Consider the following 18,967-nt stretch of genomic DNA (forward strand, 5'->3'; position numbering starts at 1 on the left):
TTGGAGGGTGTGTGTGTGTGTGTAAGTGTAAGTATAAATGTAAGTGTAAGAGAGGGAGGGTGGGAGAGAGAGAGAGATCTGTTTCCCTCATCCTTCCTGCATGTCAAGAAGGACCTTGGATCCCAAACCCTGCCAGGAAAACCCTATCCATGGTCTGACATTTAGAAGTTTATTGACTAGAATGAAAGAATTGTCAATTTCAAAACATGAAAAGCCACTGGGAGATCAGGTGCTTTCTGCAAACATTCCCGCACAGTGACTCATGGCATGAAAAAAAAGAAAAAGAAAAAGAAAAGCTGCCTTGTTTTATTAATTTAGTTCTGACAGCTGTTAGTTCTGAGGCCTTCAAGGTTCTCAGCAGATATTAAACGAATCCTCAGGAACCCCTCTGTGAAATACCAACAATGAACCATGGTAGGAAGTGGAGGTTAAATGAAGATTAAACCCCCCACCCCGGGACCAGGTTGTTTCCGCCCCCTCAACCCCAGAGGTCCTGGTGCACAGAGGCTGCACATCCCTAATTCTCCAGCGAGGTCAAAATGGAACGCGGCATCTTCTCCCCAATTTGCACTTCCACGGGGGTCTTTCAGCTCAGGGAGCAGCACAGATGGCTGCCCAGGTGCTTATACAGAAACCCTGGAATCATCCTTTCCTCTCCTCCCTCACTCCCACACCCCTTAAATTCTGCTGTCCTAGGAAATCCACCCCCAAACACGTTCCCCTTCACCTCCCTCTTCTGTCCACTTTCCCAGCATCTTGGATCCTCGGATCCTCCTGCAGCCTCCTCCTGCTTCCTTCCTGCCCACTCCTGCACCCCCTTAAATCCAGAGCAGTATTTTCAAACACACCTGACCTTGCCCAGACACCTGCTGCTATCTGAGAATGGTTGAAGTTCTTGGCATGGCCTTTAAGACCCCGAATTTCCTGTCCTGCCCACTCCAGTGATACTAGTTTGGCTTATAAAGTGCCAGCCTAGGGTCTTTGCTGAGGCTGCCCCCTCTGCCAGGATTGCTTCCAGCCCCACTTCTTCTGCCAACTCCTGTCATTCTTTGGATCTTTATGCACCGGGGAGATCTCATAGCATCCTGGACTTTTCCTTTCATGGCTCTTCTCACACCTCTCACTACCCAATTAATTCTGTAATTCCCCACTTAACATCTCCCACAACAGACTCTAAGCCCCGAGAGGGCAGGGCCCCCGCCTCTCTCCTCTGCAGCGGTCTCCCCAGGTCTAGCGCAGTGATGGTGCAGGTCTAGCCACAGGTGGGTGGGTGAGGGTTGTGCCTGGAGGGGCAGTGAGTGCAGTCTCGCTTTTCTGGGTTCGCGTGAGCACTGGCTGATTGGATTCCACTCTGATCTGGGAGCAGCTGCGGAGACTGATTGGTAATGGAGCTTGTGGGAAAACATCCCCAGCTGCATGGGTCTCAGCTTTGCCTGGCACCGCTTCCCTGGGATAAGTGCCGACTGAGCTTGTGGATCTTCTCAAGGACTGGGAGAAGTGGCTCCCTCCCCTCCCCGCCCCCCCCCCCGGGGGGAGGTACAGACTTTTCACTTCATCACCCGAGTGACTTGGATGCTGCCCATGCCAGGCTGCCAGCAAGGCGGGCATTAGACCAAGGCCAGGGCTGCTCGGCTGGGTTGCCTCCTCCAGCTGGTCCTGCTTCAACACTCATCATTCTCCCTGGGAGGTGCTGAGCCTCCAAACATCTGCTTTATGTGGGCTTTGAGCTCCCCATGCATGCCATCTTTGGGGAGTGGATGGAAATGTTATCTTTTGTGGTATCTGGTGCTGCCCTGGCTTTGCTCGTGGGCAGTTCCTCCAGATCCTATTGCCTGCCTGGGGATGGGGGACTCCTACAGTCAGGTTTAATTAAAGGCAAACTGATGGGATTCCAGCCAAGGGCAACCCAGGGGCAGGAATCTGTTCAGCAGATGACCTTACATTTATGTCATAACCCGTCTTAATGATCCCATTCCTCAATGGCAAGGTGAGCCTGGAACCATATACCCAGAGGCAGGCACCTCCCTGCCACTTCCCAGTCTTACCAGGTGGGGATGGGGAGGTTGTGAGAAGAGGCCAGAGCTCTCCTGGGACAGGCCAAGCAAGGGGCATTTCCTTCATCTTGACTCCTCCGAGCAGGAGCAGGAAGTCTTCAGGCTGTGAAAATTCAAGGAATGTCAGTGTGGGCAGGGCTGGGATGTGTTCTTAATGAGATGGAAAGGGTTGTCTGTCTTCCTGGGTGAGTGCAAGTACCCAAGCTAAGGGCCCTCAGAGACTGTACTTGACTGGATCCAGAGGAGGACGGGGAAAGGCTGCCTTGGACTCATGTTTGCATTTTTCTGACAAAAATGAAAATAGTAGCTAAAGCATAAGTCTGCTTAAAAATGCTGCCAATTCAGACTGAACACTTTTCATGTGCTAGGGACCATGCTAGGTTCCACAAGGAACCGAAATATGGCTAAGACCCAGGCCTTACCTTGAGGAGATTGCACTCATTAGGGAGAATAAACCATTTGCATGATTAAAGACACTCAACACATATGTAGTGATACCTTCTATGTGCCAGTGGGGACTTCACTGGGGGTAGAAGAAGCAGCATCCATGGGACACAGATGGGGTACAGTTCTTGGCGGAGACAGTTATCCACATAATTATGCAAATGATGCAAATTAGTAATCTCAAGCTTTAGGAAGTGCCATAATGTACATGACGCTGCAAGGGTATGTCACAGGAGTTTCTTACCTGCTGTGGCACATCACAGAAAGCTTCCTGGAGGAGGTGATGTTTGGACTGTGGCCTAAAGGATGTGTAGGAGTTCAACAGCAGAACCAAACTAGCTTTCCAAGCAGGGATGACAGCAGGTGTATCTGGAGCTCAGAGAGTGAGAGGGTCAAGAGTGGAGGAAGAGGGTGAAGAAGAGAGCTGGGGGCAGACCATACACAAGGCCTTGTTGCCCCAGGTAGGGCGTGTGGACTTGACCCAGGAACAGGGAGAAGCAGCCAGAGGTAGGAGCGATGTGAGCTTTAGGATAGGAGGTGAGGATGCTCTAATGTAGACAAGAAAGTGTAGTTGAAAGCAAAACTGAGACACCCATTTGGGGTTTGTGCACGAGGCAACGATTACATTTAAGCAGCAGTTGTTGCGAACAGAAGGTGGCTTCTAATTGCAGTTGTTCGGCATGGAATCCACATTCAAACTTGCAATTATTTCACTGTTAAAAGAGCTGACGGTTCCCTCTTCTGCAGGAAGACAGTCCCAAGGGAATCCTAATCCCAGGGATTTGGCTTTCCCGCGGCCCCCTGAGTACCAGACCACACTCCCACGAAGCTGTTCCTGTTGGCTGGCCACGGAGACAGATGCACGTGGGCCATGGGGTAGAGATGGGCTGAGGAGGGGGAAGGGCCATCTTAGCAAGGACTCTGGATGCATTCAGAGCAGCTGAGTGAAAGGAGGCAATGGCACAGCTTAGTAAAATCAATGTCTCTCCTTCCACACGGCATTGACTGGAGCCAGCAGAAAGCACTGACGTTACCACTTATCGAGGTTTCGATGTGCTATTAGGGTCCCCACCCCCCTTAAAAATGAGGACACCAAGACAGACAGGTTAAACAACCCTCTCTGGTCACATGTCAAAGTGAGAGCAGAGCTGGAATTGAACCCAGCCTTGTCGGGGCCCGAAGCACACTGTCTTAACCTCTACGCTGTGCAGTGTCCCGGGAGGGGCTGGGAACTTCCCAGAAGAGGCAGTCGCCAGTTAAGCCCCAAGTGCCTACTGAGTGATGCAAAGGAAAGAAGAGTGATATAGTCAGACAGACTCTATCCCTTATCAGCTTAGTGCAAATGTAGCCAAGCAAACGCTTGGGCAACTTGCTTACCCTCTCTGAGTCTTGTTTGTAAGATGAGCTTATATCAGCGATAATATTGATAGTCACATTTATGAGCATGTGCCAGGCTCTTTTCTCAGACCTTTACACATAGTAACTCATTTAGCCTTGCAATGGCCCTCTAGGGAAGGTGCTACTATGATCGCCTTTATATCAGAGGAGGAAACCAAGGCACAGAGAGGTACTATAACATGCCCAAGGTCACACAGCTAAGGAGAGGTCCAGTTTGGCTCTCACAGGTTGTTCTAGAGGTCAAATGATATGATTTATGCAAAGTTCTTGCTGCAGGATGCCACACACACAGCAAAAGCCAATACATACGTTAGGGACATCCATGAATGTTATTTAGCTCTCCCGAGCCTCAGTTTCCTCTCTGTGAAATGGGGATGATAACAGCTATGATTTACTGGGCTTTTTTTTTTTGAAAAAAATGGGGAATTTAATAAAATAAACAAATATAAATTGACAATACACTTCCCCCTCTTAATCAGAGCTGTATACAAAGAATAGGTAATTCCCTAAGTAGTATGATTTATAGTGTTTTAAAAAGATTGTATTGGGCTTTTATGATCATCTCATTGAACAGTCTCCTGTGATGAAAGCTGTTATCCCATCCTACAGATGGGAAAGCCAAGGTTCAGGGAAACGGAGAGAGCTGTTCAAGGTCATGCATCTACTAAAAGACAGAGCAGGGTGCTTGAATGAGAGCCACGCTCTTTCTTAACTTCTGTAACGTAGTGGTTCACTGGCTGGTGCCCTCTTCCTTCTCAGGGGCTTGCCTCCAGGTTTGGCCCAGAGATCTCAGGCTGCCCTAGGCATCTCTGGTTCCCCTGAGTCCGGTCCACATCCCTCTAATCAGCCTGCCCAGTGCTCCGTGCCCCAACTGTCCCATTTCTGCAGAAATAGCCCATGATGTCATGTGGGTTACTGACAACGTCTCTCTCAGGAACCCTGAAGAAATCCTGGGCAGATTGGATAAAAAGCCCTTGTCAGACATCCTAATTTTAGTGTTCTCCCTAGTGAGTCCATTCAGGAAGTATTTATTTAACACTTCACTTGTTTTGCCATTCTCCCTGACTTCATTTTGCAAAAGCTCCTGTAGGAACCCACGTCTCCTTCACCAGTGCCCCTGCTGCTCCCGTCCTTGGGAAAACCTGAGTGCTGTGTTCAGCATCTCGAGCCAGATATATGTGTGGGTTTCATCTTGCATCACTAATGCCCTCCTTATCTCCACGCAGCATATCCCAGCATTTTTGCCGGGACTTCTGTATGTCCCATCTCCCCTCATCTCATTAGATATTGTGGCCCATGTGCCAGTGGACACTTATCATGCCTTAAGTTTCCTCGCAAGGGCGTGCTGATGAATCATTGCTTCTCTCCCAGACTCATTTTTATCATTCCTCCCCAGCTTCTACTTTCAAACTCTCCCCTCACATGGCAGCATGAGCAGGTGGGCTGTCCTCTCCTGAGTGTCAGGTACCCGCGGGGGTCAGAGGCCATCCCTGCACCACAGATGGGCAAGGAGGGGGCTGTAGTTACCCGCACCTCACTCGCTCACAGGAGACTGAAATTCTCCATGCGTTGGGGGGACCACAGTTCTGTTCTTGCTCGTGCTTGTTTCTTGATTCAGTGAGTCGGTAAGTCTGTTAGACATTCCTGTTACAGATCCTATTAATTTTAATGGCTTTAGAGATTAATAGAAGAGAAAGCTTCTCTTGGTTGTAGAGATGTATGTAGAAGTGTGCTTTTATATATTTATTTTTATTTGAAAAGAAATATGGTCAAGGCAGCAAAAGAGAGACGTCTGGGTCTGTTGGGACTTTTTTGGTTCTTATTAAGAAATGAAAAGAGGTAAAATTTACATAACATAAAATTAATCATTTTGAAGTGAACAACTCAGTGGCATTTAGTACATTCACAATATTGTGCAACCATCATCTCTATCGAGTTCCAAAACATAATCATCTCCCAAAACAAAACCCTGTATCCATGAAGCAGTTATTTCCTATCCCCTTCCCCTCCCAGCCCCTCAGAACCCCTATCTTTCTGTCTCTATAGATTCACCTATTCTGGACATTTTCTTATCAGTGGAATCATACAATACGTGGCCTTTGTATCTGGCTTATTTCACTCAGTATAATATCTCCAAGGTTCACCCATATTGTAGCACGAATCAGAATTTCATTTCTTTTCATGGCTGAATAATATTCCATTGCATGGATGGACCACATTTGTTTATCCATTCATTCCTTGATGGGCATTTGGGTTGTTTCCACCACTTGGCTCTGTTTGTTTGTTTGTTTTTAACTTTGCAGACATTGTCTAGGGTCTGTGGCTATGCTCTGCACTTAGCTGGTTTTTTCTTTGTGAATCTCCTATGTCTCAACACACTTGCTTCTCCCTGGAAAGAGCAGTTAGAGGTTTAGGAGCTGCTGTGGTAGATGAGAACTACAAAATCTCACAACTGGGAATCTGGCACGGCTACTTGCACATGTCCTGCCACCCCATGGGGTAACTTTGACTCCTCAAAGGACAGCCCCTCCAGAACCACCAAATCCTCTGCTCTGGGTTTAGACCCATAGTTCACAGGCTGGCAGCATATTGTCATCATCTGGGGAGATTTAAGAATTACTGAAGCTCCCACTTCACCTCCAGAGAGCCTGGCTTGATTTGTGTGGGGTCAAGTCCTGGCACAGGACTGTTTGTCTGTTGAAAACGTTGAATAGTGGCCTCCAAAATGTATGTCCAGGTCTTAACCCTCAGAGGGAGCCAGGACAGAAAGCTCTGAGGAGGTGCTGTGACATTGCCCCATTGGTTGCTTACCTGTAACAGACAAGCCCCGGCTACTTTAGTATAAGACATTTTTCAGAAGTGACTGGACAGCCCCAAATATTTGCCAATGATCTCTCTGTTAAGGGACTTGTATCTAGAATATATGAAGACAATAACCCAATTTAAAAATGGGCAAAGGATCTGAATAGACAATTCTCCGAGGAAGATACACAAATGGCCAACAAGCATATGAAAAAATGTTCAACGTTGTCAGTCATCAAGCAAATGCAAATCAAAACCACAAAGAGACCCCACTTCACACCCACTAGGTTGGCTATAATCAAAAACAAAGGTAATAACAAGTGTTGATGAGAATGTGGAGAAATTGGAACCCTCATACACTGTTGATGAGAATGTAAAATGGTGCAGCCGCTTTGGAAAACAATGTTCCTCAGATGATTAAACCATATGACCATTATGCTTTGCCATATGAGTTACCATATGACTCAGCAATTGTACTCCTAGGTGTATACCCAAGAGAGTTGAAACATATGTCCACATAAAAGCATGTACACAAATGTTTATAGCAGCATTACTCATAATAGCCAAAAGGTGGAAACAACCCAAATGTCCATCAGCAGATTAGCAGATAAACAAAATGTGGTCTCTCCATACAACGGAATATTTTTCACCCATGAAAAAGGAACGAAGTTCTGATATATGCTACAACTTGAATCAACCTTGACAACACAATGCCAGTCACAAAAGGCCACATATTGTATGATTCCATTATTTGAAAGTCCAGATTAGGGAAATCCATAGAGACAGAAAGTAGATCAGTGGTTGCCAAGGGCTGGGGGTGATGGAGGGATAGCAGATGATAACTGAAGGGTACAGGGTTTCTTTTTGAGATGATGAAAATGTTCTAAAAATGACTGTGATGATAGTTGCACGTATCTGTGAATATACTAAAAACCATTGAATCATACACTTTAAATGAGCAAATTGTATGTTATGTGAATTATATCTCAATAAAACTGTTTTTAAAGAAAATGGCTGGGATCTGTGGTACAGAGCCCAAGTCCCCTTCCAGCTTCTAACAGGTAACTAGCTGTGCCATTATATATTGAAGCACGTGGTAAATGCTCAGTTAACTGAGTTTTGTTTCTTTAGCCTTACTACCCAGGAGGTCCGGCACTTCTTCTGTAGCTGCACCAGGGCTAGCATTGTCATGTGTGGTCTGTTCGGTGTCTCCATGACGGAGTGACCTGTTAAGGAGACAGACCTTGATGCGTCCCCATGTAAACGATGAGCAACACTGTGCAGGGTTCCTGTGACCCTGGCCGGGGGGTGGGCAGAGGAGACTGGAAGGGTGTTTAAGTGGGAGTGACACAAACCGATTTACACTTGAAGACAATCCCTCTGGCGTGGAGAATGGACTGTAGGGGAAAGTGGAGTCAGGGAGGCCCTACTTAGTTGGAGCCACTGCAGTGAACGTGATCTGAGTTCAGGCATGAGCATCGGGGTTGCCATAGTGAGACAGGTTTCCCACAGGTGGAAACATTTCAGTGGTACCGCTTGGGAGCTGATTGGTTGGGCAGGTGGGAATGTGGGGCTGGCTTATACAGAAACAAAGAGAGGATGGTTTGGTGCCTCTTGGCTATCCTGGCTCCTACGGGCACCTAGATGTAGCTGAAAACTGAATCCCATGTGAGGCTGTGGGTCAGGTAAGGTCAGGACCTGGGTGGGAAGAAACCTGTTGGGACACGTCCCAGCGATGGGCTTACCCATCTCCTGGGTTCTGGACCAGCCACGGGAAGCTGCTGACCCCATTCTGTGACCTCTTCATGAGAGGGGTTTCGGGGTGGTGGAGGGAATGGGCGTGTGCCATGGAGAAGCCTTGTTCACCCGCAGGGTTTTCAAGAGAAAGAATTATGGGGGCTCCAACCACCTGCCTGAGGTTCTGGGGTTTATTTGGTGCCTCATCCACCACGGGGCCAGGTAAACCAAGAGGCAGTGTTCCAGGGCCAGGATGTAAGAGGCATGATGGCCTGGGGCAGGGGTTCCAGGGTTCAGACCTGAGCTGCTGTCCTACGTTGGGTGACCTTGGGCAAGTCTCAACACCCTGAGTCCAGTTTTCTCCTCCACGATACAAGTGTGGTAGTTCTCTCTTTCTAGAAATGGGTAACGTCGTTATTCCCAACTTCTAGATGAAGAAACTCAGGGCCTAATAATTAAGTATCTTGTCCAAAATCAAGTAGCTCACAAATGAAATCGGGACAGTTTGGATGCCAGCAGTCACACTCCAGAGCCTGTTTCATTAATTGCTATGCTACTGTGTCTCTTGATGAAGGGTAACTACAAAACCCTGAGCATCTAACCTTTGATAAAGTCCGCAATGGACTGGGTTGATGGGTCCCATAAGATGACCTAGCCCTCATTTTATTTTCAGGTTTTTAAAAAGTAATTTTACAGATATAGATTCAGAAGCTCAGAGAGGTTAAATGACTTTCCCAGAGTCACACAGCAGGTCAGCCAGATTCCCTCCTGGAACCCAACTTTACCTGACCCCCTTTGCAGCCCTCCTTCCACACCCCTGCCCTGACCTGCAGAGGATAGTTTATCTGAGTCCTGTTTACCCTATCCTTCCCAAATTCACCCTCAGAACCATTGGGCCACGAGGCCAGGGTCTCGCCTGGCGCTGCTGGGATGTGAAACCCAGTTTTCCATAGCTGCATATTGATGCCTTGGACAACAGCCTAGCATTTCATAGGAGTCTGCAGGTTACAAAAAAGGGCAGCAGGTGTTATTTGGGCTAAATTGACCTTGAAATTGATTTCTTTATTTTATGACTTACTGAGAGGAGATTAATACTTTTTTTTTTTTCCTGCAGTCTGAAACAATTTACATGGTAATAGAAGGCATAGCCAGTCAAATAAATTGCTGGAAGTGGTTGTGTTCCAAGGGAAAAAAATACGGAGCTTACTCACATTGATTTCTTTGCCCTGGGGAGAAGCAGAGATTTTAACATCTGGGAATAGGGAGCTAAATTTTATCTCTCATTTTAAAAGCAGAGGCCTGAAGGGCTTAATCTGACATTTACACGGAATTTTCTAAGTTGGGGGAAACGAAGGAGCCCGAGTTCCTTACTGAAGGTTAACCAGCGTTTACTCAGAAGGGCTCTGGTGGTTTGATTCAGGGATGGCAGGTGGGGCCCAGATGACATTTTCAGAAGATGGGCCTTGGGAAGCTGGCTGCCTCGCTCCCACCTGTGGGGGAACCGGGGCGCTGAGAGGCTGGTGACATAACCTTGCGCCCAGGCCCAGGTTGGGTTGCTGAGGAACCATGTGAGCAGAGACCCTGCTTCCAGGTTTCTGGCTTCGCCCTATGGCTGCCCTACCAGGGATGGAGTTTGATTCCAGCCGGCGTGGCAGTGTGCATGGATGGGGTAGCATTTCTGAGTGTGTTGGGTTGGATTCTGAGACTGCATCTGGGCTCAGCAAGAAAATGCAGCACTCGATTAGTACTGCTTGCCCTGGGAACAGGATGGGGAAGTGTAGCTTGTGTGCCACATACTTGAATTTCCTGGTTAAAAAAACCTTTAAACTATCCCCCCCCAACGCCAACATTCCTGTCTTCAGACCACACTGACAGGGCTGTTGTCCTCCAAAATGACCCCAGATCATTCGACACATCATGCAAGCTCAATTACTTTTCAGAAAATGTTAGAAATGAATCCCTACCCAAAGGGCTCTGATAGTATTGCTGCATGCTATTCCCTTAAATTATTTTCTTTTCAAAATAAAATTAAAATTTTAAAGTAAAAAAAAAAAAAAATCCTAATTGATAATACATGCCAGAGCACACAATTCAAGAGTCAGAAGAATAAAATTAGTTTCTCTCCTATTCCGTCCTGCTCAGCCAACTAGTTCCTCTCTCCACAATCAGCGTTTTTTTTGTTTTGTTTTGTTTTTAAGCCAGTTTCTTATCTATCTTCTGGAGATTTCAATGCATGTGATACATATGCATATATTCTTAAAACAGGGAACAGATTGTGGCATGCTATACATACCTCTCTGCATTTTACTGTTTTTCCCTATCATTCTGTATTGAGCTACCTCATTATCTTTACTGGGGGTGTCTGGATGCACCATAACTTAGTTACTTGGTCTCTGAATAATGGAAATTTATGTTGCTCTCAATACTTTGTAATTACAAAAAATTGCTTCAACGAATATCCTTGGCATTGGGCATTTCCCACAAGTGCAGCCATTCTATAGCAGAGATTCCAAGACATGGGATTGCTGGTTTAAATATTACCAACTTTTAAAGTTTTGCCTGATGTGTAATTCTACTATGTATAAGAATACCTGTTGCTCTACACTCTTACGAGCTTGATACTTTATCGAAATTTTATCTTTGCTAATCTCAGTAAAACAAATGATACATCATCCTAATTTGCATTTTGTTTATTATGTGTGAAGTCAAGGATCTCATAATGTCAGTGACAGACATTTGTACCACCACATCCTTTGTGAATTGGCTGTACATCTCCTTTGATTGTTTTTTCCTTTGAGTTATAATTTTTTTATATTATCACTTGTTGTCTTTTATTTTATGGTATTATTTTTCATGCATAAAACTATTTTGTTCAGAGTTTTTAATTTTATGGGTTTTGGGTTGTAATGAGAAAGGTGTTCACCACTCTGAGTTGATAAAAACCTACATGATTGGATTGAGTACGTTATGTCCTTTAATTTGTCCACAAATTAAGGTGTTATTTTGATTTTTTTGCTTTGGAAAATGCAGTCTTTGTGGGGTGGTGAAAATGTGTGTTGTCTGGGATCACCTAGGGGCCATGATCTGGCCTCACAGGCTCCTCAACCCACCCTGTTTCTCTTGGCATCCAGACTTTTCAAGGAGCAATCGTGGTCAGGGTGTTTTAGGGTGTAATGAGACAGGGTAGCAGACGTTTGGAGAGCTGACCCCACCTGTCTTTCACAGCCGGGATCCCTGCAGGTCTTTACTGGCTCCATCCCTGGGACCCCACCATGGCCCTGACCCCTCACCTTCTGTCCATTACTCAGGAGGCTTTAACTAGTCATGGTCTTGGCCTTCTGTTAACCTGAAGGATAAACCCTTTAAAGTTCATTTTTGTGCAGGGAATGTCACATTCTAACGCTGCCCACCACTGCTCTCCAGGCAGTTCAGTCACACCAATTCATGCCAAATCCCTGAGAGGGTGATGCTTCATGGTCCCACAGGCTCTCTGCCTTGGTCATTGTTTAAACTGGCTCAGTCCCCACTGCTGGTGATTTGTACCCAAGCTTCTGAAAGCTGTAAACCGCGTCACAAAAGGGCAATAATTCCAAGGGCAGAGTACTAGACTTCCAAGGAGGGGGTGAGGCCCAGGGAAGGGGGCAGCTGCACTCGGGGCAAAGGGAAGAAAGGGGGCGACACCCAGGGAGACAACCAGTTTAGGGGCTGGTCTGTGACCCACGAAGGGGAGGCAGTCACATCTTCTCTCTCCTTCTGAAAAATCACACGAGGATGGACCAGCTTGAGTCGGAAGCTGTGGATGTTTGTAGTAAGGACTGAGAGGGACGAGCGAGGCTTTCTGGGAACGAGAACAGTGTCAGACAGCTGCTGCCTCCCCCTCTCTTTGAGAGACAACATCTCTTATCTCGTCTCTGTCTCTCCAATCTGGCATAGAACCTATGTCTGTGCTTCTCACTGTTTTCAAGGTAAGGAGGGAAACAGGGACACAGGGGCTTGGTGCACAGCCAGCTGCTTTGCCCAGGATCACACAGGGACTGTGCTAAGCAGGGTGGGGGCTGCCAGTGTGGGCAGGAGCGTGAACCATTACAGATGTGAGAAGGTCTGTAAGAGGTGGGCAGGGCAGAAGGAGTCTTCGGAGGATGGCAGTTTGAGTTGGTACCACCTCCATCTCCTTGGGGTGAAGACTCCTCTGCTCCTGCTAATTGACCTGAGAAGGAAGTAGGGCACAGTGAGGGGGAGTCAGTTGAGTAGAGCCCGGGCCTCTGGGACCCCAGGCTCAGGCATGTGGGGAGGGTAGGCCCCCGGCTGGTGGAAGAGAGTGGGAAGTGAGGATGGGGCAGAGAGAAGGGAGAGGCTCTACAGGGGCAGCTGGATAGGAGTTTCTTGGGTGCTGAGGCTCCCAGTAAAATCATACTTGATCATACTTGGGTATAAGTAAGTTGTCTCGTTCCAGGCCCAGGGATGCTGGCCACTGTGAGAGGGACAGCTCACCTGGGGTTTCTCTCCCCTTCTTTTACAACCTGCTTCCTCTGGAAGGCTCTTAATTTTGTCTTAACCCCAAGTTCATCTTTCCAGAGCTAGTGGTTGCCATGAACCCACTGGCTTTGAATGACAGTGCCTTGGACCACTGGCCCAGCGACCGTTTCCATCTTGGTTCCTGTTCCTGAGAGAGAGCCTGTGACTGGTGCTGCTTGGGCAGCTGTGCATCCCTAGACTAGCGAGAAGTGGGCAGAGGGATGGGTCACCTTGCACAGCTGTGGCTGCAGGGATGGCACAGGAGACAGGGGTCCCAGGGGATCTGTTACACTCGGATCTTGTCTGATGGTTGAGATCTGCCGTTGGGCTGAACTCATCACTCAAGCATGGCTTTTAGTTGGCTCATTTATAAAACGAGGCCAAGAAGGAAGCAACCAAAACCAGCCATTCTCAGGCCAAAGGACACCTGTCAAAGGAGAATCAGTGTATCCGTCAGAAACATCACCCCTTCGGCAACATCCTCCCCCTTGTCTCCTGCTCAGGCTGCTGCTTTGGGCAGTTGCTGGATGGGGGCCTATGATTTAAGTCCATCCCTCCCTCCCTTCCTTCTTTCCTTAATTCATTAATTCATTTTTGTAACCTGGGGGGTGGCATGAGGGCCAATCTCTGTGTAGAGGGAGGAGAGGCGCAAACACAAGTTTGATTTTCTGTTGTCAGCTTTTTCTGTGACCATTGACTATGGGAAAACTGCAAAAAGGGAAATGAGAAGTAGTGTCTGTCTTCTCCTTGCAAGTTCAGAACCATTTACAGAAGCGGCGCTCTCAGGACTGTGTGGGTGGGTGTGAAGAACTGTGGCTGGTCCGTTCCTTCTCTCTGTCTCTTCTGATCTCTGTGTCTCAGTCTATATTTTGATCTCTTCCGTGCATGAACACACGTGCACACACACACACACCCCCACAGATACACACGCTCCTCTCTCTGCCCAGGAGGTTTAAGGCGTGACTTGAGGTAAACCCCCGATGACTTAAATGAAAATTTGGAGCTTCAGGCACTGCTGGCATCTTCTGGGGGGCCCGCTACCCAGACTTGGATGGTGACTGGCTATGGCAGGCTCCCATTTGGTGAGCATCACGGAGAAGTGGATAAAGGCATCAGGGGTAGAATGTGACCACAGTGATTAAATCAACACCCAACCGTGGTTCAAGCCCTGGCTCTGCAGCATCCCTGCTGAGTTACTTTGGATGAGTTCTCAGCCTCTCTGTGCTTCTCCACCTGTAAAATGGGGCTGAGATCAAAACCTCCTTCTTATGTCCTTGTGAGGGTTAAAGAAGAAAATGCTTGAAGATCACTAAGCACACAGCATCCCAGGTGCTCCATAAACATGAGCTGTCACCGGCGTGAAACAGTGGAAAGGAACAGAGCGACTGGGTGTGGGTCTCGCGGGACCACCTGTATCCTCAGGCTAGGATGGAGTGTCCACACTCAGAAAAATCTAGACCAGCACTGCCTAACAGAGATGTCATGAGAGCCACGTATGCAATTTAAATGTTTCTAGTAGCCACATTAAAAAGTAAAAAGAAACAGATGAAATTAATTGTAACAATATATTTTATTTTAAATATTCATAATATATTTATATATTTAAATATACTAATGTGCTTTATTTTATGTATTATTAAATATTATCATTCTAACATGTAATTGATATAAAAATATTAATGAGATATTAATATTCATAGGATATTTTACATTTCTTTTTTTTTTCTCGTTGGTGTCTCAAAATCCAGTGTGTAATTTGTACTTCCAGCACATTTCAGTTCAGAATAACCCTATGTGGCTAGTGGCTGCTGTATGGGGCAGCTTGGCTCTAGACCCCCTCCAGGAGAGGGGGGACAGAGGGGGCAGGGCGAGTGCCTCGGTGGCTCAGTGTGGTGAGGGACTCAGGTATCATGCTAAACTGGGTTACTCCAAATCAGAATTTTGTTCCTCAACCTGGCCCCCCAACCTATTTTTGTCTCTGTTTTTGACAGGACTACACATCTGAAAATTCAGCCCTCCTCTCCAGTGCCAAGAACAGTCCACAAGACTCAGTAAGTAGAAGCACTTTGCTGAACAGATTAGAGTTTGAAACTGCTTTTGCATCCTTTTTCGCCTCCTTGGTCGCCGTCATCAATCACCGGGAGTGGTTTTTACCTGAAACTCATCTTGCTGGAGAAGTAACTGGGTTTGAGGGAATAAAGGTTCCCAGGCACTCGCAGAATTTCTATTAGGAAACACCTGGGGCCAGAGTCTCAGCTGCGGTACATGATGTGAAAGATGAGGACCTCCCTCTGAGGAGGGCCAGGTCCACTGGGGAGCATCTAGAGGAGCAGCGACTGGGGGAGGGGCCACAGGCTAATCTCTTTACTTCTTGATATGAGGATGGACCCCACGGTGCTGGGAAAGTAGGAAGGAAGTTTAACGTCATTTGCTTGTCCCCACGGTAAAGATAGGGATGCTAACTGAGCGCTTTGGGGCCCCACATGGTGGCGGTGGACTTGGGTCTTCAGGGCGTGTGACTGTGGATGGTGCCAGATGTGGATCCTGTGCACCCCCCAGCTGACATCCAGGTGTACAGCGGCAGAGATGCTCCCTGCACTTACTGTCCCCAAATCACTCCTGCCCAGCCTCTCCAGGATGTTTAACTGTGTGGTGCATTCCCCAAGTGCGGTCTGCTTGTGTACTGGTGGGGACCCTGAGATGATTTCAAGGGTCACACGGACTTTTGTTGTTGTTGTTTTGTATTGATCATTATTATTTGGTTTTATGATGATCTTCTCTTTATAGCAAGTGATACTGGCTTTCTATTTATGGTAGTGATCTGAAATATCTTTTGAAAATATTTAAGTGAGAAAAAGGTGAGTTGACTTAAAGAAAAAAAATAGTACAGGAAATACGAGTATGGAAGGAATAACAATGCAGATTATGGCAAGACATTGTGGTAGTGATAAGTGAATGGCTGAGAATAGATTCTTTTATCAGAGATGTTTGCATGGCTCTGGGCACTGTCTGTGTGTGTGCTCTGATTTGGAATGCTTCCCTCTTATGCCCCAATCATGCTGATACTTTGTACAAAGCTGGACTCTCCAAGGTCCCACCTTTTGGCCTTTGTCTATTCCCCCTAAAAGACTTTTGAGGTTGGATTTTTTTATAATAAACCTCATTGCTGGATCACCTGAAAGAAGAATTTATCTGAGATGCTGAGAGGAAGAGGAAGAGGAGGAAAGATGATAAGAGATGACAACCACACAACTGACTTTCTTGTCCCACGTTGCAGTTGACCAGTCATTTCTTCTTTGTTCTCGCTAAGTCCGCTCACCAACCCCGTAAGGTAAGTGCTGTCTCTGTCTTCATTGTACAGATGAGGAAACCAAAACTCAAGTGCAGTAAATGTACCCCAGAGCACAGAGCCTGGATCCACCCTCTGACCCACTCCATCACTGGGGCACAGTCTTCTGGCTTCACCCCAAGTTTGTGAAATTGTCTCCCCATCTTGTGGATGCGAAGATGGTTAATGGAGCAGGAAAGTGTGTTAGTTACCTCTTGCCACATAAAAAAATAACCCAGGGCCTCAGTCCAGGTACAAGGACAAACATTTATGATCTCACAGTACCTGTGGGTCAGGAATCTGGCTTTGATGGGTGGTTCTGGCTCATGGTTTCTCATGAGCTGGGGCTGCCATCATCTGAAGGCCTGACTGAGGCTAGAGGATCCACTTCCAAGATGGCTTAGATCATTACTGTCAGCTGGCCTCAGTTCCCCCGTGTGGACGTCTCCATAACGCTGCTTGGGTGTCCTTATCACATGGCTGGTGGATTCCCCCAGGGTGAGAAATCTGAGAGAGAGCAAGGCAGAAGCCACGATGCCTTTTGTGACCTGTCCTTGGGAGTCACATGCTGTCACCTCTGATGTATTACTGGGGGCCACTTTGGAGGTTGGCTACCACACTTTTCATAATCTTAAAATAACCACGTCTTATGGTTGCACACAGGATTCTTGTAACCTCACACCAAGTCTATGAAAAGAAAACGTAAAGATCCTAAACACATTTAGCAGATGGGAAAATGAAGCCTGAAGCAGGAAAGTGACTCACCAAAGAGTCTTGCAGTTGGGGGTGCAGTGCCGAAGCTTTTAAGGAGAAAGTAGTTGGAAAAGAGTGGAGAAAACTCTCCACCTCCTATGCTCACTGTTCACAGTAAGACCAGTGGTGGCTGAGATCTCCATTTTCCATGAGCTTAGAAGACCACCCCCTGGATTTTCTGCTTTCTTGGGTTGGGTTAGGGATTCCCCAACCACCAACCTCACCTCATGAAGTCTGACGGGTTCTTTTTACTGGAAGCAAAGATACTATCCTGCTTGATTCCCCCTGGAGGCTGCAGACTTTTAGAGGTTTCCTGAGATTCAAGCTGTCAACATCAGAAGACCCTAACCCTCCCGTCCTTCCCCAATTTGACCTTCACAGTACCCTGGTCTGGGTCCTTCTGGCTGGAATCCACAGGTCAGCCTCCCAACCCAACATGTCATAGGTAGCAGCAGTCATTTGTGTGACCTCCATTGGTGGCAGCATATGGTGAACCAACCATTCTGGGTGGCAGTTTATCTCACATGTCTCAATGTGCAAAATGTGTTCACTCTTTGATCCAAGTAATCACCTTTCTAGGAATTTACACCTTGGAGATGATTATACGAGTGTGAGAAGCTGTGTTTGTGTATTTGTTGAGGGATGATTGTATTAGCAAAAATAATAATAAAAAGATATACCTTCAATATCCACCAATAAGGAATTATTTAAGTAAATTATGTGCATCCATAAAGTCTAATTCTAAGCTGCTGCTAGGATTTCATGGTGAGGATTTATATTTATTGACTTGGAAAGATGCTCATGACATATTGTGGAGTGAGAAATACAGCATATATCATATGATTCCAATTATGTGCAATCATATTCATATATTAATTTTCTCTGAAAAGCAGAGAGAGATGTCAGAAAGGCAGATGGGAAATTCAACTAAATGGTGGTTTTTGCACTTTTTTTGACTCTTCAGATTTTATTTCTTTTTTTTTTACATTAAGCGATTGTTTTCCTTGATAGTAGAAATAATAATAATAATATTGATAATGACTATTTTTGAAATTAAGCAGTGAGTTCTGGGCTGTTAAGGGAGATTTCCAGGACAGCTGATGGCATTTTAGTAAAGTTTCTCAGTTGTCATAGAAATGCTGCATTCCCCTTGGAGGGGTGAAAATGAGGTTTACCAGACTGAACCAGGGCCCAAAGACAGACTTTTTCGTCCTTGACTGCCCCAGGAGGCAGGATGCCTCCGGCCCTGGCACCTTTCCACTCACTGCCCTGTGGTGCTAGCCAGCTCTGCAATTGCTGACCCCAGCTTTCCACTTTAGTGCTGTCTTCCAGAAAGGGCCTTTCCTGGACACATTAGATGCCACTCACTTGCACCCAGAATAAGGAAATAATAATGATCACTAGCATTATTAGGCACCTAGGAAGTACCTGGCATTGTGCTCGGTATTTCAAATGTATTATCTCATCTATCCCTGGAGCAGTCCAGTGAGGGAGGAACTATCCCTAACCCCATTTCACAGGTGAGGAAACTGAGGCTCAGCAGAGAGTGACTTACTGAGTCTTACAGCTAATGGGTATTGGATCTGGAATTTGAACCTAGATTGGGCTGTTTCCTGAACTGAGCATAAGGCCACCTGGTTCTGTTTGGTGGTTCAGGGAGCATTTCTGGGAACATCTTAGATGTGGGGTTGAGTCTAGAGTCAGCAAGTAAGGCAAAAATCACACCTGGTCAAAGTTACCTGCTAAAGATCCCATAGGACGATGTCGGGCTGAGACCAGCCTTTCTGCCCCTCCACACATCTGAGACAGCCATGCTTTCCTCGAACAGTAGAACAGACCGGAGTCTTTGCTTAGGCACTAGGTGAAGTGCCTGTGTTGAGGTCATCACACGGGATGCCTGGCATATGCCTGTCTTTAAGCATCGGGGTCACTGCAG

General features: G+C 46.7%; 1 protein-coding gene across 13 annotated transcripts in view; it reads left to right on the plus strand.

The window, feature by feature from the left end:
* The window catches only part of RBFOX1 (RNA binding fox-1 homolog 1), a 2,209,300-nt gene that overhangs the window by 340,468 nt on the left and 1,849,865 nt on the right, over positions 1 to 18,967 (plus strand). For all 13 annotated transcript variants that reach the window (XR_009497779.1, XM_059898915.1, XM_059898899.1 and 10 more), the window contains exon 3: positions 14,942 to 15,001. Coding sequence is in view for 11 of the 13 variants with exons in the window: in XM_059898899.1 (XP_059754882.1) it covers positions 14,942 to 15,001 (60 nt within the window). In the remaining 2 variants the exon portion in view is untranslated. The remainder of the gene's footprint in view (positions 1 to 14,941; positions 15,002 to 18,967) is intronic.

The sequence above is a fragment of the Balaenoptera ricei genome, chromosome 15 (genome assembly GCF_028023285.1).
Source record: "Balaenoptera ricei isolate mBalRic1 chromosome 15, mBalRic1.hap2, whole genome shotgun sequence".
Classification (NCBI taxonomy): domain Eukaryota; kingdom Metazoa; phylum Chordata; class Mammalia; order Artiodactyla; family Balaenopteridae; genus Balaenoptera; species Balaenoptera ricei.